The sequence below is a fragment of the Colias croceus genome, chromosome 12 (assembly GCF_905220415.1).
Source record: "Colias croceus chromosome 12, ilColCroc2.1".
Taxonomy (NCBI): Eukaryota; Metazoa; Arthropoda; class Insecta; order Lepidoptera; family Pieridae; genus Colias; species Colias croceus.
In genome coordinates, this window is record NC_059548.1 from 7,960,248 (window position 1) to 7,984,439 (window position 24,192).

The window sequence follows — 24,192 nt, forward strand, 5'->3', positions numbered from 1 at the left end:
TCTTAATGTAATTAGTTGTTAAATATACTTAAATATTTTAATTTAAAATTGAAACAACTTTCGTCAAATTTTGTATTCTATATATTATAATACGCTAAGTGGGTCAGTGTTACATCTCATTCAAAGATTGTTACTTATTACATTATTTAAAAGTTAAAGGTCTTTGACTGGACTACCAAGAAAGCAACATGTAATCAATGTGTGCCAATTTTATAATCTTTTTTATACGTATGTTACGATAGTTAAAAAAAATATCATAATATGTTTTAATGCTTCATTACAAGTAATGTGAGTTAAAATTTTCACTTACTTGTATTGGTTTATAATGACGTAGAAGGTTATTTGTAAAATATGTATTAAATATACTAGGAAATGGTTAACGGTTTAAAATTCAAACCTGACATAAATTAAAATGTTATGTATAATGCATAATAACTATGTCAAACGTCCATATTTTATTATAATATTTTTTTATTGATTAAGCTTTATATTAATTTATTTTTAATTTAAGAGTAATTTTCGTGTTATATTAATTTTAATATTTAATTGAAATATGCATATACATATAAAATTCAATTGTTGTTAATTGCTATGTATTCAATTAATATCTGCTTTAATATTGCTGCTGTAGCTTTTTATTTAATTGTGATAATGTATGATTAGTAATATATTATAAGAGATTTATTTTATAGTATAGATAATAATATAGAATAAATATTACTATAAATTTAATGCTTTAAATGTAATGCGAATTTATTGCAGGCCTACGCGTTCACTGATTTTGAAACTATACAAATTATTATTGTTATTTTAAATTTTTAATATTATAGTTTTCCCGATAGCATCAAATATTATTTTTGCTTGGAATCTGTTATAATTTGCGAAATATTGTATATTTATAAAATCTTGAGTCTAACGCAAAAAATTGCATGAGATATTTTTAATAAAAGATATCTAACATGATAAGGATCTCTTGTACAATCTCATAATTAAAATTGTATATGTTTGGAACCTGAGAAAATACATGTAATGTTATTATTACGAATAATATAATATAATAATCACATATATGTAGGATAATGCATTTTTAATAAAATTTGTTGGGTATTTAGTATTTACCCTTTTAAGAGATTCCATTGCCGTGGCCTGTGCGTTTTGCTTTTTTGAATTATTTTAATTGTTTTATTTAGAGTGTAGACACTTTGAAAATATATATATTTATTTTTAAAATGTTTGATAATAAAATCTAAGTAGTATTGATTTATAATATTACGTATATTATTCAGTAAAAAGATTGTCTATTCTCAATATTAATTATTATGCGTATAGTAAGTTATTATTCAAAGTTCAAACACAATTGAGGTAATTGTAAATGTCGTATTGTGACATTATAGTCTGTGATAATAACGCATATTATTGTATTATGGTAATAAAGTATGTAATGATCAAATTTTATTGTTATTTATTGAAAATTCCCCTTTAAGTTATTCATACACTCATTAACGAATTTGGCCACCGCTTTTCAGCTTCCTGATATTTTCTGTTTAGCTTATCTTTCAGTTAAAATTTCAAATATTGTATGAAAAATTGCATAAAATAAATCAAATATACTTAAAGTTTTTAAAGTGAAGATTTTTTTTATCATAAGACGAGATCGAACCCCGCCTGCTGCTCTGTAGGTACCGTGTTAACATCTGACTTTTCTGTCACACATGTTGAAATGGGCGTCGAATGATGGAATGAATGGATGCCTTCGTTGAATTTAATATTTTGTTTTATAGCATGTAAATGCTTTAGAAATTCATTTTTTAAAGATAGAAAATTAACGATTATTACCATTTGCATTATGCGATGATATACCTATATAGAAAATCCACTCCTATTGGTTTTTACGCGAAAACCGTAAACACGAACAGCATTTAAATTGCGGGTAAAACCGCGGGGCACATCTATTACAACTATAAAGGTAGTTAATATTGATGAAACTTGACTTTGTTTTCAACGAACTATGTTTGTCTTGCCTTTACACAGACCTATAAATTTATAACCCATTTGCTCATAAATAAAATATATCAATGAAACGGAACAGTCCTATGTTTCCGTTTACCTTTTTAGGCTCTACATTATTCAACTAGGTACCTTCTGTTATTTTCTATAATATTTATACTTCTAAATATCATATCATTATTTCAATGTGTTTCGAAATCAGTATCTATATTAAAAAAAAAATTGCATCGTCTGTGAAATGGTATATGGAATTATGGAGGCACCATAGTATTATTATTACCCCTTTATAAAGTGATAAAATATCAACATCAATAAACAATCAATAATAACAAATATAAATGCAAATTACATTATTATGTTATAAATCGATTGTTTGAATGAATGATAATATCGCAGAATCAAAGGCTGCTTGTAAAGTTGCGAATTTCGTGTTTCCATTTCTACACGATACGTCTTGCTACTAGAAAGTATAAAGTACTATAACATACTATGTATAAAGTATTTGTATTATGCAGAAGGTGGTTAATAAGGTGATATGTAAACTATTTCGATAGATGAAAATTAGCAATATCAATAAAATTCTCAAGTCCTATATAGATAAAACTCATAAAACTATATTTCATTTATCAACTGTTCTTATTAAGTGTTATTGTAACATTTTTTGTTTCTCTATCGTTGACGATGAGATCGGGTTGCCCGCTCTACATACTGTACCCCTAGCACGAATATTAATTGTAGGTTTCGTATCGTAAACGTTTCGAGTTGTCGATACGAAAACGGACTAAAACGAAAGTCAGAAGCACGAAGCACTTTCGAACCTACAGAACAAAGTTCGAGAAATACGCTACGTGGGTGATTATATTATATTCAATATTGCTTTATTATTGAGAAGTACATTGCAGAATTATTGATATAATATATTCACTTCCCCCGTTGCTTCGCTCACATGCATTTCATTCTAAAATACGTAACGTACCTAACATACAAAAGTTACAGTCAGACACTTTTGCATTTATAAAATAACTGCAGTTTTGCTCAGCAGTTAGCACTAAGTAATAAATAAAGCTTGTACGTGATATAAAAATTGAAAGTAGTCCATTGGAAACGCGGCGTGGTTTACGGGTCTCAGTCGGTTTGAGTGCGTTTAGTTAGGGTCCTATTAGCTCATAGAACGGTTCATACGGTTACTATAAGTATCGCGAATTTTGTGTGCAGTGAGTGTCGTGATAAAAGGTGAGTTTTAGTGAAAAATAATAAAGATATTTCAATAAATCGAGTTTGGAGTAAGGATATAAAATTTAATAATTTTACAAAAAAATCGTAAATACGATATTTTGTAGTATATCATGAAAAACTTAATTTTTTAATGCCACACAATAAGAAGAAGTCTTTAGAGAGATTTAAATTAATTAATCATTAATTTTTTGTTTTTTCTGAATTTAGAGTAGTACCTACCTAATTTAATTTTAAAGTAGTGAATCTTAAACTATAAATCTAAATATAATAAATTTTCAAAATTGTGAAACGGAAATATTTAACAGGACCAGTAGTTCCCGAGATTAGTGCGTTCAAACAAACAATCAAACAAACAAACAAACTCTTCAGCTTTATAATGTTAGTATACCTAGATAAAACCATTGCATTTATCTAATGACTAGTATGATTTTTATAAATATTTAGATGATTTAAATAAAAATTAAAAAGTACTATCGATCAATTAAACAATAAAAATCTATATTATTTAATATGATAAAGCTGAAAAGTTTGTTTGTTTGTTTGTTTGAACGCGCTAATCTCAGGAACAGTCCGTTTTGAAAAATTCTTTCGGTTTTAGATAGCCCATTTATCGAGGTAGGCTATAGGCTATATATATCGGCACGCTAAGACCAACAGGAGCGGACCATAGTGGGTAAAACCGCGGGAAACAGCTAGTAAAATACAAAACGTAGTTTTAAAAATTACTGTACTTATTTTGTAAACAAATAAACCTTTTAAAATGTACATGATAATACATTACATTAAGTACTTATATATACCTACATGCTTCTTATGAAATTAACTTCCGATACAATAAAATAATTCATACACATTTATTGTTCATTAAAATTAAGACAATCTATTTTTAATTCACGTCTTGTACGAAAATATCAAAGGCGGTCAAAAATCAATGTATATATGATAATTCAATAAAGGTTCTATGAAATATAGTAAAATTAATTATCAATTACTGGTCGCTTGCCTCGCTAAACCTCTAGAATAGCTGTATCGATTTAGTTAAATTTGATTGATTGATAAAATTTTAATTTTTTTGAAAGTTAACGGGAGGTTGCTTCAGTGTGACATTTAACTAAATAATAAAATACTAAAATAGTAAGAAAATATAAAAAAAAAATCCGTATTAGTATGGCTTATTATACATAGGTACATCATATACATTTACCATTTTGAGATATAATTAATTTATGAATTATTTCTTGTAACCATGACCACAGTATTACAATATAGGAAATATTGTAATACTGTGCCATGACATATGAGCAGTGTTAAATTCATACAATTGAACTTTTCTTTGAGGAAATCAACGAATTTTAACTGATATATTTTTCGACTGATTTATTTGCATTTCCTATTTATCTTATTTTAAATTGCCTTCAAGAAGAAACGTTTTTATTATGTAGAGCATGCTGAAGAAAAACCTAATATGCATATAATTACATACCGGAATAACCGGTACATTTCCAATTATATAATAATTGATTATCTTTAATTGTATTTAGAAAAGTATATGTATTGACAGAAATATGTATGTATATTACTAGCGCCCGCGGCTTCGCCCGCGTTTGCAAAGGAAAACCCGAATAGTTCCCGTTCCCGTGAGATTTCCGGGATAAAAACTATCTTATGTGTTAATCCAAGTTACCCTCTATATGTGTGCTAAATTTCATTGTAATCAGTTCAGTAGTTTTACGTGAAAGACTAACAAACATCCATACAAACTTTCGCCTTTATAATAGTAGTAGGATTAAGTACTACGTAACTAGAAGCTTTTTTTATATTTCATCAAATATTTAAAAAAATATAACATATTTTCTATTATAATAAACGAAGAATTAAAGTCTTTAAAAAAAATAAAAAATAAACAGGTTTTTTGCATAGGTAATATTTTTATTCGTATTAACTATATTGATAAAAAGAGTACGTAAAAATATGAATAAAAAACGAATGCGTCAAAAAAATGTTCTACACACGGCGTATTCCGTCACCTCTATTTATAAAGCGTAAACAATGTTAAAAAATCTTTTCGGCAAAAACTAATAACCTTATCTACTATCTTATTATTGTCTGAAATAATATTTCTTTTATTATGATATGTTGAGAGATATGGAAAAGGGAACAACAATTGTGTTTTCATTCATCCCTATGCACATTAATATAATATTATCTCAATGCAGCTGGCTAGTCAGTCTAGACTCTAGAGATTAACTGTCATTATCTAAATTCATGTAACACATAAAATCTTAATTATACAATACATACAAACATACAATCGCATTTGTAATATTAGTAAGGAAGATTAAACATTAAAACTGCATATTCTGTATGCTTTTTATGTGTAGGAACATAATATGGCGTAATACGATTATGATCCAAAATTTTACGATGTATAAATAACATCAAAAGGCTTTATCTGTAAACGCATTTACAATCGCTTTCACTGCAATTGCAAATGTTTTTTAATTATCATATCTTTATTGATTTTTAATATAATGAATTGTTACGTTGGTTAATATTTTGGATTACATTAATGTCGGCAATCAGAATTATTTATGGAAGTATTAAGAGATTGAAAGTATTCAGTGTTTATTAGTTTACATATATTATTAAGTTACCAATTATTATATAATTGCCAGCTTTAGCTAGCGAATTGCTTGCTCTACAAAAATAAGTCTCCTTATATTATGTACTTTCTATAGAAAAAATAAATAAATAATACTATTTACTAAAAAAATGAGGCTTTAACTAGAAAGTAAGAAGCTTTTCTACTAGCTTTAATGTTTGACGACAGTCATAAACGCAAAGCGCAAGCATGTATCTTATTTTTGTTAAAATTATATTTTTCATTGTTCATATAAAATTATAAATTACTAGCTTTCCACCCGCGGCATCGCCCGCGTAGTCAAAGAAAAACCCGCATAGTTCCCGTTCCCGTGGGATTTCCGGGATAAAACCTATCCTATGTCCTTTCTCGGGTATCAAAATATCTCTATACCAAATTTCATGCAAATTGGTTCAGTAGTTAAGGCGTGATTGAGTAACAGACAGACAGACAGACAGAGTTACTTTCGCATTTATAATATTAGTATGGATAGTATGGATTCACTTTGCGCATACATTGAGCTCTAAGATGTAAATATCTTGATTGATTATATGCATTTAACATTATCATAACTATGCAAATGCATGTAGGTATTACAATTTACAATCTATAAAACACGTTTAAATCAACTCGTATGATTAATCTATACCATAACAATAATACAATTTGAGTATCTGTTTGTATCGGTAACACGATCAAAATAGTAATTTTAGCATTGTATGTCAGTTTATTCCTGCTAATCTCTGGAAAGGCCGATAAAGATGGGCCTTTACAGACAGATAGCCGATGTAATTACCTAGGAGTAACTCTTGGATTAGGAACTTTAGAATTAAAAGGAAAAACTCATTAACGCGGTTGAAACCGCAGGACGCAGCTAGTCATTAATAAGTGAGTTGTCATTAATATTGCACGGTAGGTATTTTCTGGTATTTTCATTGAGAAATCGGCGGATTTGACAAATATGGGAGTAATTTACAATCATTAAAAGTTGGCGTCTACTTATATTCAGCATATATTAGATTCATTTGCTTAGCCAGTTTTTACGTTTTTACTACCGTTTATCAATAAATAATTTTCGTTAAGGCATATAATTACACTCTATAAATATAATGATTATTGAAAATAAAAATGTGTTATATTTTGAAGCAACTAAACCCTAAGCTGACCTCACCGAATGTAATGTTTTATACATATATGAGCTTGTATATGCCGCAGATAAGAGATACAGAAAATAATCTCAAGAAAGGGAAACCCCTGCTTCAATTAAAATAAGTTTATATTTGTGTTATTCAAGGTATCAGGGTTTTTTATCGACTCTATAAGAAATAATCAACAGTTTTATTAAATGTCTTCAGAAAGCTGTAGAAACTTCCATTCCAGGGAATTCCCATTAGTAAGAGACGCTTGACATTAATATTTTCCCAAGACTTGTTGTGACCACAAACCCTGCGGTTAATTTTATTTTTAATGTATTCATGCATTTAAGTCTGCCTACAACTATTATTACTTTACAAATACCTATTTTACGTTGTAAGACGTTGCATCGTTATTATCTTAGTCCTTTTATTAACCGACTTCAAAAAAAAAACGAGGAGGAGATAACAAGAGAGAACAAACAAACTCTTCAGCTTTATAATATAAGTATAAATTTATTTTGTTGAGATTTAATTACTACTTAATAAAGAATTTGTGTTCACAGAAACATTTTGTTATACGCAGACAATAATTATTATCAAGACTAAAATTACATGTAGCTTAAATCTTGATAAAAACATTATCTTATCTCGTTTGTGTTGACGCGGCACTGAAAAAAAAGGTACTATCAGAAGGGTGAATGATCAACATCATCATTAGCTCACTGTAAAGATATCTCTATATTATGAGGTTTCAGGTCTATTATGTGGTTTCAGGCGTGCGTGGGCAGATGTTACGTGTCGCAAACTTTTAATTTTTTTATGTATAGCAAAGGGGCGGGTGGTTTATGATTCTTGGACTGTCGCTATATTTTCCTTCACCGATTGTATTTTACTATAAACTCATTAACTTATAATTTCGGAAAAAACTCCTTACTAAAGAAAAACTGTAGCAAAGGTGACATCTTCCATAGAGACAAAACCATTCGTACATTACTTTTAAGCTTATTGCGAATTCAGAAACAGTACCAAATTGTCTCGCCTGTAATTACCTTACATAGTATCACGTATCTATTACAGCATGTACTGTTTGCATAATATTTAAACAGGAGGTTTACAACCGGATATCGAATTAATTTGTCACGTTCGTTTATTATTTTATACACGACTATTGAACTTGATTGATATCTTTGAATGCTAATACGGTCATATATATGACCTTAATTGTTCTAGTTTTTAGAGGTGCAATTAAATATATTTTATGTGGGCAGTGTTAATTATTTATTGTATTGACATGCTAGATGGCCTTCTTTAATTCGCAATAGGCTAGTACCAGAATTATTTACGTAACAGAAGGTTTCAAACACAAATTATGTAAATTATGCAGTGGCAATGGAGAATAAATAATTTTTGATTTTGAATAAATTTACAGCAGGGTCTAAACTATAATAAATAGCTTACTTTTTTTGCTAAAAAGAAGGGTAAATTTTATAATATGAATTACTATTTCTTTACTAAAGAGGATTGTGATTTGTGATCATACTGTATATTCTCATAGTTCACAAGTTTTGTGAAAAATAAGTAAGTTAAGTTGTTCTAAAATTTCATTTTTTTTACCTATATTTTTTGGTATTGATTAAAAAAAGATCAACTATCAATTAAGGCTTTAGACCGGAAAAAATTATACATTATATTATCATGGACCCAATATACTCTAGATGTCCATGATATTATGGAGCAAAGAATAAGGCAACGATATATACTATAGAGCAATGGAAAATTGTATATAAATACATTTGTAAACGTTTATACTTTAACTCGTATACGAAGACTTGCATATAGCACGTAAGTACGTGTAAGACCTACATAATAACCTTGATTGATCAAACAAATTACAAAACGGAACACAGAAACAATTACTTCGGACATAGAGTGCAAACCATGACGTAGATTTATGGATATTTTTGCATTTATTATCCTCCCACAGATTCATTGCGATATTGTATAAGCTATCAATTAAACTGTTTTAAATATAAGTTTCTGTAAATAATAAACGAAATATTGTAGTAATACAAATTCTGTTGTTATTGACTGTTTCATTTTCATATTTCTTTCCGTTATCGCTTGAATTTTGTGCCCTTATTCACTTAATAACTTCTTCATCTTTATCTATTTCATAGTAATATGAACGATTTTTTTTAATTATAATATGAGAGACGGATAAATGTATCATTATGATTATGATGCACGTTTTGTACATAAATTGCACAATATTACAATAATACTTATTGGTTCATAAGTCTGTAGTTTGTCTGTTTATATAGGACAAAAAGAGATATTTAAAATCATCGCGCAGCTACTCAATATGACACCTAGATATTTTTTTACAAATGAAAAATAAAAAATGAACTAACTTGGTAGATTCGAAAATTTAGCCAATTTAATGAGAAAGGGTACATACACTTATATTATGTAGAGTAAATTAAGCGGGAAATTCCGTTCTCTATCGACACCCACGCGGTCAAAATTGTAGGCCCAACGAATTGCATTGAAATGGCATGCCAATCTCGGGAACAACTACTGCTAAATCTTACAATAGTAATGATTATGAGTAACTTACTCGTTACAGATATATTATAAATACGATAGTTGCAAATTGTGTGGGAAAAACCACGCGTAATCCAAGCATACAAACAAAGTCGCAGGCACAGCTAGTTTCTAATAAAATACATGTTTCTTACCAATATGTGACTTGCCCAACTAGCGTTTAAATTGACATGTTAGTTAATATATTTGTTAGAGGGCGATAAATCTTGAATTTTGTACCTGTTAACCTTTAACAATGTATTTTGTTGCCAATTTGTGCGACAATCTAAGCCAAACTATAAATTAAATATAAGGGAAATATTAAATTATACTCGACGTTAATGCTATTCAGTAAACACGTGGAAATGATCTTATTTTATAACAATTAACTATGCCAATGTGGTTATTGCTTAATAGTTATTTTAAGTACGCTACAATAAAACTTTTGTTTTTCTATTAAGTCTATGTATTTCTATTGATTTGTTCACAAATATAACAAATAGACTAAAAATCATACAAACATACCAATATTTACTCAATTTACAAAACTTCGTTATTTACGATACATTTGCTCATACATTACCATGTAGAGTTATTATTGTATAGTAAACACAAATTTTTAACCAGTACTTAAGAAGTAATAATAGAGAACAATCTTAAACAACTAATACCAATTTTCATACTTTTAGATCCACCATGCCAGGATCCATAGCGTTCGGGACGAACGAAAAATGGCGTATAAACAGGAACATATTCGTCCTGGGCTTCGCTTTCATGATCCACTTCACGGCTTTCCACGGAGCTGCCAACCTCCAGAGTTCAGTGAACACGGACGCCGCGGCCGGCACCTTCACACTAGCGGCTATATACTTCTCTCTCATCTTGTCAAATGTGTTTCTACCAGCTATGGTTATCAAGTGAGTATATGTTTGAAATATACGTGAAAAAGATTTGAACAGAACGCAGTCATTAAAATATTGTCTCGCATTGAAAAATAATACTTCAATACTTTTAATAAATTAATATTCTACAAATTTCTATACTATAGATAGTATACTTACTTAATACCTACATTCTAATAGAAACAGAAGTAAGATAATGAAAAAATAATGGTCAGCTTTATTTTAAGATAAATTACTTATTACTTACTATAATGTAGAGCATACTTTATACTTTTTATTAAAATAAATGATTACAATTACGTTAATAGCTTGTGACAATAATAAATCTCTCAATATATCACATAAATATTTTTAATTGAAATAATTAAGTCGCTATAGATCTTATCCACGGATGTTGTGTCATTTCATGGTTATTAAACCATATAAAAATAATTGCAAACTTCTGCCTTTTTTGGAAATCAGTTTTAACGACTTTTTATTAGTACAAATCATTAAATAAATAAATAATAACAATTTATTTAATTAAGTAATCAACATTGTATTTAAATGTCAGTATTTCCAATTGAAAAAAAAAACACATTTTCCATTGCAATTACTTTTAGACGTACGTAAAGGTTTTACTTTTACTACTACTGTTTATCAATGTATTACTATTTTATTTCCTTTAATTAATAAATATTCATTATGTAAACACTTTGTCTATAGAACTTCATCATTATCATCATGATTTTAGAAATCGGAGTTATTATGTTTTATAGTAAATACTTACATAAGTTTGATAGTTAAGGGCAAAAGGGCGAGATGAGCCCAAACTTCGGTTACTAATATGTCGGTTACTTCTTTATAGATAAGATTATAATGAACCCAAATATTTGGCTGTATAATATAAACGATGATTAAATAAAAATAGTTATTTTTTATAAGTTTTGTTTTAATTGACTCCGTATTTTGAACATAATTGCTAAAAATGACATTAAAAATTCAAAAGTTGTGTAGAGTCAAGTTCATTTTATCAATTACTAGGTTTCAAAGAAAAACCCGCATAGTTCCCGTTCCCTTGGGATTTTCGGGATTGGGTCATTTTCCCGGGATAAAAAGTATCCAAAAAAGTAGTCCTTTCTTGGGTACCAAAATATCCCCATACCAAATTTCATGAAAATTGGTTCAGTAGTTTAGGCGTGATTGAGTAACAGACAGACAGAGTTACTTTCGCATTTATAATATTAGTATGGACTAGCTTACCATGCGCAGCTTCTCCCGCTTTGTAGAAAATTTACACCCTCAAATAGGAGACCTTTTGATATAGCTCAGATACAAAATAAAGATATTTGAATTGATTTGATGAGAGTGGGCATACTAGGAAGACATTATTATCTATGTCTTCCTTCTTCTTGTATCGAACCGTTAATAAAATACACGCTAGCTCTACCTTTGGTATAATTGCCATCAATTTCAGCCATATCTGCATGCCTTGATATCCACCTTGAGATATGGAAAAATGTTTGCAGGACAATAGTTTTTGTTAGTCACTTTTAATATCTGAACTGCCATTCAAAGACAAAACACACAAGTGACCATTGTAAGGTCGGTCACTATATTGGGTCAATGCTATTGTATTTATCTAGTTACAAGAAGTGAATTATCGGAATATTTATATTCTCGTTATTGTCCTTTTTGCTGAGAAAAAACCAAATTCCGTTTTGTACACAATTTCTTATTTATAATACGGATTGTCCATGTTAATTGTGTTAATGAAAAAGGATATTAGATTACGATTAAATGAATAGAGAATGTTTATTAAGTGTTGCATTATAGTTTATACTCTTTTATTCTATCTAATTAAGTATTTAAATGATCAATTTAAATTCATACTAAAAGTGTTAAAAATAAACATTCTAATGTTTATTTTTGAATTATATATTGAATGTCGCTTTTCTAAGCGACATTCAATTTCCCCGATTAAATAGAAAATACATAGGTATATTACGAATTACGATGTTGTTGTAAAATTTGCATTACATTTTTGCTACTAACTTTTGGTTATCTAATGCCTGCTAGTTATGTCATCTGTGCTATTACTGCGTTTTCATATTGAGTTGTGGTAAAATTTTCATATATTTGCATTTTTTGCTACTAACTTACTCTGGTAGGTATCTTTCTCTTAATATTATATAAATCTCGTGTCACAATGTTTGTCCTCAATGGACTCCTAAACCACTTAACCGATTATAATAAAATTCGCACACCATGTGCAGTTCGATCCAACTTGAGAGATAGGATAGTTTAAATCTCAAATCGTTTTAGAGAAAGCGGGCGAAGCCGCGGGCGGTAAGCTAGTAGTATTATATTATTCTCTGCTATTACCATGTAGTCATCTTTTGTTTTTATTGCAGATGGCTAGGATGTAAGTGGACAGTGGCATTATCCTTCATACCTTACATGCCGTTCATCGCAGCGCAGTTCTACCCTCGCCTACACACCCTGGTTCCCGCGGGAATGATGGTGGGGCTTGGCGGGGGACCTCTTTGGTGTGCTAAGTGTACTTATTTATCTGTGGTAAGTCTAGTATAATCTATATTAATATTATAAAGTTGAAGAGTTTGTTTGTTTGTTTGAACGCGGTAATCTCAGGAACTACTGGTCCGATTTGAAAAGCTCTTTCGGTGTTAGATAGCCCATTTATCGAGGAAGGCTATAGGCTATATTATATCATCACGCTAAGACGGAGTGGAGCACTGCGGGTAAAACCGCAGGGCACAGCTAGTGTTAACATAAATGGTAGAGTGTCTTAATAAATAGCGTTTTCAACACAGGTTATCAACTCCTCGTGTAAAATTGGGTGGGTGGTGTTATCGAATTGATAAATTCGGCTGTATTTTGGGCTTGTTACACCAGAATTTAAGACTGGGTGAAAGGATTTAGATGATTATTTTATTTATTATTTATTTATTTTATTTATTTAGTTCTGAATAATTGACGGTGCTTTAGTTTTTTTCAATATAATTATGCAGTAGTGTAAATAAATAGATTCAGAACCAAATGCCTGTTTGTATGTACCTCTATGATTGCTAAATTTCGTTATTTATTCATGAATAAACACCACCTACGAGTATCTAAATGTTCGTGCAGCGATTTTGATAGGAATCATGAATCATGAATGTTCCTAATTATCCTCGGTCAAATGACAATTCGTTAATAAATGTATTTGAATAAAATGAAATTAATTTGAAGGACTATTCAACTTTCCATTTATTAATTGTTAACTTCAGTGCTAACTGAGTAGGTACATGCGTCATTTTTGCATTTAAATTTTGTGTTGAGTCCATCGTTAATTACTTGTAATAAATACTTAGTACCTATGTATCGAAGAAATTTTATAATAACAATGAATGGTATAATTTGACTATCTCAATACAATTTAACAACTTAATAGGACATTATTTCAATTATTCTGACTGTAATGACCACGTATATCACAGCCAAATAGTACATACATAGAATTTCTCACGGTTTCAATTTTCACATCAAAATTAGCACCAACTACTGAATAAGTGTTATCAGGTGCAAGATTATTTGAATTTTAGATTTTCATGTTAAGGTCGTCATATGTTCTGAATCACTGGAATCTCGACTTCAAATACAGTATTATTTAATTTGCATATATATGTTATTGCATTTGCAAAAAAAAACCAACGATCTTGCATACGTGATGATTTTGTTAAAATCGAAGTTCCTGCTCGATAAAAATTTATACACAATGTATACGCAAGATATTATGTTGCTATGGAAATTAGTGTTTGAAGGATTTTTAGGCATTTCTATGTAAACAATTTTGTAACTTTGGCGCCATTTGCTCATACGTTCACGAAAAGCGCTATGCTTTCGTTTTCCCAATTTCAGTTAATATAGTTTATGGGGTCCTGACATCGTAAGGGTTCGTAGGAGTTATGTGTAAATATAACAAATTTTGTAATAGCATATTCTTATTCTAGTTTTAGCATATTCTTTAATAACTAACAATTTATAATAATTATTTAACGTAAATCATTTAGACAACAATTTATTAGTGTCGTATTTTATAATTTGTGTCAACGAGGCTCGCGTTAAAAAGTAAGGCTGAATTCACACAAGAATACGCCACGAATACGAATTTCGCCACCATAATATGTCGTAGTTTAAAGTTTAAACACCAAACGAAATGTTACATAAGGCGCTGTATGTGAAAAATGATTGTCCCGGTTTTCCCGCATTTCTGTCGAAATGTTTCCTGAATTTTCTTTGCTACAAACCTCATGGAGCCAGAGACCTTTCCAATGAATGCAAAACCGTGGAAATCGGTTCGTGCGTTCTGGAGTTATAGCGTCAGGAAGGAAACCCCGACTTATTTTAGAAGATTATCCATATTTCAACTGCTAGTGATGATAGATTTGAAAAAGTTGCCTATATTGAACCTCTCAATTCTGAATGTTTTACCAAAATTGATGATTTACCACATCTGACTCCCATTTAAAACGTTGGTTTGGTTAAAATGTCGTAAGGATATTTTATAAAGGCGTGCTCATAATATTATTATACTATGTACGACTATTTAATTTAGTATGCAAGTTTAAAGTTGTCTGAAGCATAATCATAGAGTACATTATGGTAATAGTTTTGTTTGTATTAATTTCGAGGAGTTGACATTATTTATGCAAAATTATTAAATGTAATTATCGTAATGCTGTTATATATTCAATTTCTCAAAGTTTATTACTAGTTTAAACGTTTTAAACGTTATTTTAATTAAAATTAAATATCAGGTTGCGGAACCCTACGCGAAGCTGTCTGGTGTCTCTGCGGATGTGTTGGTGGTTCGATTCTTTGGTCTTTTCTTCATGTTCTACCAAATGGCACAGATTTGGGGCAACCTTATATCTTCAGCGAGTAAGTAACACAATTACATTCTTTATAACATAGAGTAAATCGTTTTCGACACCTCAATTCACAGGCGTGTCGAATATTATATTTGAAAGGTACAATTTTTTGTCCAAACAAATGAAGCAAAAAGTTTATTTAAATATTAAATAAATTAATAATTTTATTTCCTTAGAGAAAAGTCGATATCCTTCATACGAACCACTGGGTGGGTTCCAATGTTTTTATGCCCTTTATCCAAGGAGATTAGTTAAACGATTGTGTCCACAAAAAGTTAATCATGCTACATTTGTATCATTTTAAAGGTAAATTTCTACTAACCTACATATTTGTCAAGCGTTATTTAACCAAACCTAGTCTTACTAATTTTTACATTATTCGTGTATCTATAAAGTTTGTACTTTACCTTCCTGCTATTTGGCTCTGGGCACATTGTATAAAAAATGCAAGTTATTTACCATTCTCTACAAATTCATGCTCTGATAAATACAATGAAATATATATTATAAGTAATTTGGTGTAATAATTTAAATATAAAGGAAAGGCATAATATCACAACATAAGATCTTCTGAAATTACATTCAGATATCCAGGGACCATTTAAGGGGTCATGTCTGTATATCTAATGCCTTTATATTCTAATTTATGTTTATTCTTTCACAACATTTGTTGTTGTTTGGAAGTAATTTTTCGCATTGTGAACATTACATGTAATAAATAACAATTATCTAATCTATAATCACCAACACACCAACTTTAAAATTTTAAATATAAATAATGTAAACCAAATCAAAGTCATACTCGTAGACCGAGTTTCCTTTGGCATTGTAATTAGGAAGTCGACTTTCACCAAGGAAAAATCGTAGTTGCGGATTGTAGAAATACAATCGCTATTGTTCTATATAATCAAAATACTGCCATTGAAATTTAGTTTCACAAAAAGTAATGTAATTTAAAAATAGTCACGGTGGTGCCTCGTATAAGTGTGGCGCTATATATGGAGCAAAAAATAAATAAATCGATTGCCGATTCCGCGTTCATAGATTATCTATGACTCACGCACAATACCGAGAATATAAAACAATTTTATTGTAATCCTTGTCACCATGGATGATTGTTCTAACCGGAATTGCTATCATTTGTTGCTATTTGGTTGCTATGCTCTACATTGTCAATCTCATGTTAATTGTTTTACAAATCGACGTCCTTACAAATTTAAATTACATATCAAACTCGCAAACCGGGCGAACTCCGTTTCGCCACCAGAGACACCTTTTCTTTGCTATTATAAACCTCACGGAGCCCGAGATCTTCCCACGGTTTGTGCATTCTGGAGTTATAGCGCCAGGAAAGAACACCCGACTTATTTTTATATAGTACACAAAAGTAGCTCTTACATAGTTTAAAAATTATTATCTAATATATATTATAAAAGCGAAAGTTTGTAAGTATGGATGTATGGATGTTTGTTACTCTTTCACGTAAAAACTACTGAACCGATTACAATGAAATTTAGCACACATATAGAGGGTAACTTGGATTAACACATAGGATAGTTTTTATCCCGGAAATCCCACGGGAACGGGAACTATGCGGGTTTTCCTTTGCAAACGCGGGCGAAGCCGCGGGCGGAAATCTAGTACTGTTAATAAAACAATAAACATTTTCGTCAAAACATGGCATTATCATTAGAACGTATTTGCGATGCGAATCAACTGTATTGTAACAATACGATATATTATTTATTTATGACTGCATTCGGTCTGTATCAATATTTATCTCCTATCAGAATCTAACCTAGTAATAACGTGTCAAGGTAATTACAAGGAACGGTTACGAAATCGTTACAGCCACTGTCATAAACTTAACTGTTGGTGTGTCTACATTATTATGCTTTTCTTTGCTGTCAGGCTGAGTCCTTATTATTAATGTTAGTTAGAGTTTGAGAATAATTTTATAGAAGTATAGATATAAATTGCTTTCCCAAGTAAGCAATTTTAGCGAGTTTAGTTTTCCAAAAACAAAACGAATAGTTTTATTGTAGCAATTGCATTGTTGTTAATTTCTTCTTGCTATATTTGTAGCAGTATAGGCTTTTTATATTCAATACGTATAAGAATTAATTTGTATGGTAATTGAGTAATTATATGGATTCCTATTTAATACTAGTGTTTTTAAAACATAAATTAATGTTTCTTTTTAATTGTTAATCCATGGAACCGGACGTTTATTGAAATGTTATCAATGATCTCTACCAAATTCGCATTTATTAGACCAAAATATAAGTAATCTAGATTTTGAAACGCGAGCTTTTTAAACATTTGTTTTATTTGATATTTACTTTAATAGTGTAATTTTATGTATACTATAGTGTTGAAATATATTTATTTGCCTTTCTTTGTAAGTATATATATTTATTTTAAAAAATAATTTTAAAAGAGACACATTTTCTCATCTTTTGTTTTGAAACATGAGAAATTAAATATTATCATATATTATTATGTCTCTCTCCATAATACACGGGTATCGCCATAAGGAAGATACCCGGTCCTTTGGAAGGCTTACGTGGGGACACAGGTCCAACACGCAGAGGCCCTCTAGAGAATTTAATGTGTTGTGGGACAATTATCATTATTTTACCGTTAAAATAATCAGTTAAAATAATTATTGTATTTTTTCTTTTGCCACATTGTTACCCAAAATACTAAGTCATTGTCTAACCAACTGGTGCTAAAACAAAGAACAGGTTATTGGGCCCTTCCGGGTCCAAAGTGAATGTCCATTTACCTTGGATTTGATACTGATGTTTATTCATTCGTTACACCTATTTGCAAAGCGTTTGAAATAAATATAGAACGTGAGCTTAAGTGTTGGACCTAATTTAAACTAACTACGTAATTGTAACAAGCTCGAATAAGTTTTTTATTGTTACATGTTTTTAGCTTTTTTTTTGTTTATAACTAGGTGTATTTTGTGGTTTGTGGCTCTAGCGGCTAGCCTATAACGTATTATTTTGTTACGAAGATATTTTAGTTATAGAACTTACCTTTTATAGATTTCATTCGCTTTGAAAAATAAACAAAGGTTTCTAATAAGCTTAGATCACTTTCATAGATCTTCATAGATTATCTTTGCAAAAAAAAATCGGTCAGTTACCACCATTCATCCAATATATTTGTTATATAATAAATATATTTGTTTTGTAAGATTTTAGCAATTCGTTGCTCGTTCGTCGATAGTACTTATTAATAATTAGCTTTCCACCCGCGGCTTCGTCCGCACAGTCAAAGAAAAGCCCGCATAGTTCCTGTTCCCGTGGGATTTCCGGGATAAAACCTATCCTATGTCCCGGGTTAAAAAGTAGCCTATGTCCTTTCTCGGGTATCAAAATATCTCTATACCAAATTCCATGCAAATTAGTTCAGTAGTTAAGGCGTGACTGAGTAACAGACAGACAGACAGAGTTATTTTCGCATTTATAATATTAGTATGGATTATTATTTTACAGTCCTAACATCAAGTTTGGGCGATATCAGCACATACGCGAACGAAACTTTGGCGCCAAAAGCTTTTGCGTTGATCAACTACACAGAAACAACACCCGACTATGGGGCAACTTGTGGTGTCAACTTTTGTAGTGGGAGTGACGCTCATGTGAGTTATGTACACCTTTTTAATAAATTATACAGATTTTTATTCACAAATTACAATAAAAGAATAAATTTAAAATGTAGAGATCTTGAAATAAATAAAAAGATACTAAATTTAAATAAATAACAGAGGAACGTCTTAAAATTACGTAAGCTTTCAATCATGGCTTGGTGTAAATAATTTTTCAGTATTATTTTTAAGGCTTCTTAATCTTACAACGAATACTGATTTCTAATTTCTAAACACTTTATTGAAGTAATTTAAAAAAAATCTTATCAAAGAGCTTTTTTTAACACTACCATCAATTATTAGTATTATCCAAAATAAGTTTGCAACTAACGTCATCTTGTTTAGGAGAACACGAACTTGGAGCCTCCTTCAGCTCTGAAGATACAAGTGATAGCTGGTGTATACTTGGCCTGTATGGCGTGTGCGACCATCCTTGTTGCTGTTGGAGTGGATTCGCTTGGCAGGTAAATTGTAAAAACTAATATATAAAACTGACTGGTACCTACATATTTTAATTCCTGTAAATTTGCTATCCCGATATATTTTTCCCGAAAACATTCATGGAGGGTTTCTTTTATAATATATTGAAAACACAATATCGCATCCATAAACTCGAACTCCTATAAAAATGACTGATTTAAGTAGTCATTTTCGAATTTCAAAGTACTTCCGAGTCCTATTGTGAATTTGTTGTAAATTTTAGTAGATTATAATGTTTATGAACTGCAACATAAGCTTTTATACGTTTTATCATATACTCATTCCATACAGTATATTAATATAATTTTATTATACTACCATAGTGTCCCACATCTTCCAGGTACAACGCAGGTCGGCAGCCAATGGCCCACGGCAAGTCTGGTCTGCAGCTGCTGGCGGTCACGTTGCGTCAACTGCGGCACAAGTACCAACTACTCCTTCTGCCTGTTATTGGTTACATTGGCGCGGAACAGGCGTTTATGGCTGCTGATTTTACACAGGTTAGTAATATATAATAGGCTTTAAGAGGTATATCTATATATACCTCTATAGGTTATTTGTAAGTTGTATGTGGAAGAAAAGAAGGTATTATTACGTCGCCAACGAAAATACAGATACAGATTGATCAATCAGAAATTATTGACGACTGGTAATAGATGAATGATGGATATTGTCGGGAATTTGAGTATATGTTCTGCAGTGGAAATATTTCAACGTGTATAAGTTTGCTATACAGATGAAAGGTCTTTTGAATGAATAAATGTGTTATGTTGGTTTGTAACGAATGCTTAAAAGCATTGACCCGATATGTCTTATGGATAATTTTCATTTTTTATCATCCTATTATTTCATTACATCAAAACTTTAGGCTAAATAGTTTAATTAAATAATAGAGATAATTTAGAATAATAATCGTGCAATACAGTTCTTTTAATTAAACACGACTATTATTTGTCAATAAAGATTTATAGTGATCTTGTTCATTGTTCGAAACAAGTCGTGATTTACTGAAAAGGAAGGAAACAATAATTTATCTATTCTATAAGGAAGTACGAATAGATACATCATACGTTAAAGTGTGCCAATTTCCTGAACGTGGTCAAGTATTTTGGTTGAAGGTTGTTTAGGCACAAAAGGTCGCCTTTCACTAAAAGTTTGTCGTGATAATGTCTATTGTGTTATTTTGTTATATTAAAGCATATTAAATTTAGAGTATTTAAACGTAATGACTCTTGATTTTTTTCTTTAATTTATTACAAGCAGTGATTGGAGAGAGTGAGAAGATTATGTATAAGTATGATGTATCTATTACGATAGCTGAAAGTTCTGTTTATCTATACGAGATCTAACATCATTCACACAACGGTTCAGACTTATTTCATATTCTAACAATAAGTCGAAAGGCAAAGAAAGTTATTTATGTCTAAAACTTATTAAAAAGCTCATATTATAACCTATATATATTAAAAAGCTAATATTAAAAAAAATGACAACTTTAAATCTTCACATACCAAGGCTTTATTTATTTAAAATAAACAATCTTTCTATATTTAAGAACTAACTTTATATACATATATGTCATTTTCAGGCATTTGTCGGTTGCGCATACGGCATCCCGAACATTGGTTTCGTGATGATTTGCTTCGGTGTCTTCAACGCGCTAGCGGCGCCTGTGGCTGGTGCGATCGTCAAGCTTACTGGAAGATACCCTGTTATGCTTACCGCTCTGGTTAGTTCTATGCGATTCTAGAAACGGTAATGTGATATTATGGCTTTACGAGAGAGACCATATTCCTAGTTAGACTAGCAAATTGCAAGCACTGATTAGTGATTATCCTGTATTTATTTTACTATCATACTCTTATGTAAAATTTTGTAAGTACCTATATTGTGATAATACTTGAGTCAACTAAATATTGAATATCAATCTCTAGTCCCTTTTTTAAAAGTTAATTTTTATCATTATAGCAGCAATGGTTAATAAATAAATAATATAACTCTATTTTTATAAAAATTGATACGCAATTTATCTACTTAGAAAACCTTTATAAATGTTATGCAATGTTACAAGCCAAAAGCTTTTCATCTCTTTACATTGTTAGCATATTAGATACAATTTTTGTGATGATAATAAATGTTGATCATTCTTCCATATTCGTTACGTTAATTTTCAGATTTTGAATTTGTGTCTCATAACGGCACTGCTCCTGTGGAGACCAGACCCGTCGCAGTGGCTCATGTTCTACTTCCTAGCAGCTATCTGGGGGACTGCGGACGCTGTCTGGCTTGTGCAAGTCAATGGTATGAACTAATGAAAAAATACTATTTGTGGAAAATATTATTATCACAAAAGTGTGAAGAACGTGAGCTTATAACTATAGGATTGGTTTCTGGTCGAAATTTACAAATATCTCGATGTTATCATCTTAGTTATATTATAATGTTATGACAGTTCAAAAGTGCTTCTAGAAGAAGTCTTATTGAATGAATAAATAAATGTTCGAGTATGAATTTGAAAGCTTTTATAAAAACTTTATAATCAATTAACATTAAAATATTTTTCATGACGTCTTTATTAAATATATTATCTTGTAAAATACAATAAACCAGTTCTGATTTTGTTTATTTATTTTAAATAGAGAAAGGACATTTCGCTATAATTACTACGCCAGTTCAGAACAGGAATCTTGGATAAGTTTATTTTATACTTTATTGGTAATATTTTTTTTCAATCATGTTTATTTATACATTTTGTTGTCAATTTTTATTAATTCCATTTAGGAAACGTGATTCAGGATAATAAACGGTACTGATTAACCTTTGAAGTATCACGACCAGCGATCTATGGAATTTTTAATAACAATATCTTTAAATTGACTTTTCGTTATAATTTTTATACAACTCGATTATGAAGAATTGATCTTATCTTATATGGTTTACGTTCGATTAGATATTTGAAAAGGTAGGAAACTAGGAAGCCTGTGAAAATACTCTATAGGCTATAATATAAAAGTAGAATTAGTAAAAAAAGACGTGTGGCACTCGGGGACTGCCGCGGCATAGCATGCCTTCAAGCCACACCTCCGTGCCCGTCGGAGCGGGGAGCGTGAGGTTTTTTCGTTACGGAATTTCTGGATTCGGTCCCCGCGCTCAAGGCCCGCGATAGAAGCTATGCAATAGCTTAATATTAATATAATGATTAATAAGATTGGGATTGTAATCACACAAGCTACACAAATAAGAACTGGTAATGCACTTTCTAGTTTCTGTTGGTAATTATACTTTTTATTTTTTACAGCATTTTCTGGAATATTGTTCCCTGGTGACGAAGAAGCGGCATATTCAAACTTCAGGCTATGGGAAGCTACCGGCAGCGTTCTCTCTTATGCCTCTGCTCCTTATCTCTGTGTTAGAACCAGGTACATCTTTAATTATATTTTTATTATATCTGATTATAGAGATAAATTAGAACAAGAAGGAAAGTTAGGTTAGTTATAGCCTTGTTATAGCTGTAGTAATATGTAATCTATTTGAGCGACGCCATCATAAATAGTTTGTCTAAAAATCTAAGCAAATACGCAGATGTTATAATTACTTGGTTGTTTTATGTAGGTACAACATTTTGTTTTGTAGAAATTTATAATAATATTATAAATTTGTTGTGAAAAGTTTGTTTGTTTGAACGCGCTAATCGCTGGAACTACTGGTCCGATTTGAAAAATTCTTTTGGTGTTAGACAGCCCATTATCGAGGAAGGTTTATAGGCTCTATATCATCTCCCTAAGACCAACAGAAGCACAGCAATGCGGGTGAAATCGCGGGGCACAGCTAGTATTCGTGAAACTCGTAAAAAGTAGTTGGTTTTCTGAAAATAATTATCAATAAAAACGACGTTATATGTGGAAATTTCTGTAATAAGACTCTATGTGCCATGTGAGTGTTACTAAATATTGTTTATTTACAAGAATGCTATTTATCTTTACAGATTATACACACTCCTAGGTCTGCTTATATTAGGATTCTCAGGATACACCCTAATAGAAGTCATGGAATATCGAGTGAAGAGGCGGCACCATCAAGAGAGAAACTTTGAGCTTGTGGAGAAAAATGAGCGAGAGTGATTTTGCTCTAATTAACTTACAGGCGTTTAATTTTATTGACTAAAACAGATGGAAATGATATGACATCAAATATTGCAGATGACCCAGGTTCAAATATGACTACCATTGGCCATTGCCATGAAATTTATTTATTGTTCAAATTTAAAATTCATAACAAGCGTGTTCTCATACATTTCTGTTGCAATAATTAATTGATAATAACGGTATTGCTATTATATGATAGTACCTGTTATAATATCTATAATAATTATATGTTCAGACTGGAGAGGTCCTGGATTTAATCTCCGTAAGCGAATCGATACTCAGAACTGGATATCAGTTTTTTTATAATATTAATAATAATCTAATAACTGATAATTCTAATAACTGATACTTCATATTTTCAGTAAGTATTGTCGAAGATTGTGAAGTTAAGATGTGATATTAAGTAATTTTAATTAAATGAGGATTTATACTTCCTCTTAATTATAAGACTTTAATATAAGGAAAATTATAATAGTCTTCGTGAAGTT

The 24,192-nt window shown here is 30.4% G+C and overlaps 1 protein-coding gene across 1 annotated transcript; it reads left to right on the forward strand.

Moving 5' to 3' along the window:
* The first annotated feature begins 3,085 nt into the window (after positions 1–3,085).
* Positions 3,086–23,731, forward strand: LOC123696146 (UNC93-like protein). Its single transcript, XM_045642191.1, has 11 exons — positions 3,086–3,240; positions 10,293–10,520; positions 12,899–13,061; positions 15,305–15,428; positions 18,928–19,073; positions 19,425–19,543; positions 19,900–20,059; positions 21,148–21,288; positions 21,734–21,860; positions 22,858–22,978; positions 23,545–23,731. Exons 2-11 carry the CDS (start codon positions 10,300–10,302, stop codon positions 23,678–23,680), a joined length of 1,458 nt encoding a protein of 485 aa, XP_045498147.1. The 5' UTR covers positions 3,086–3,240; positions 10,293–10,299; the 3' UTR covers positions 23,681–23,731.
* The last annotated feature ends 461 nt before the right edge of the window (positions 23,732–24,192 follow it).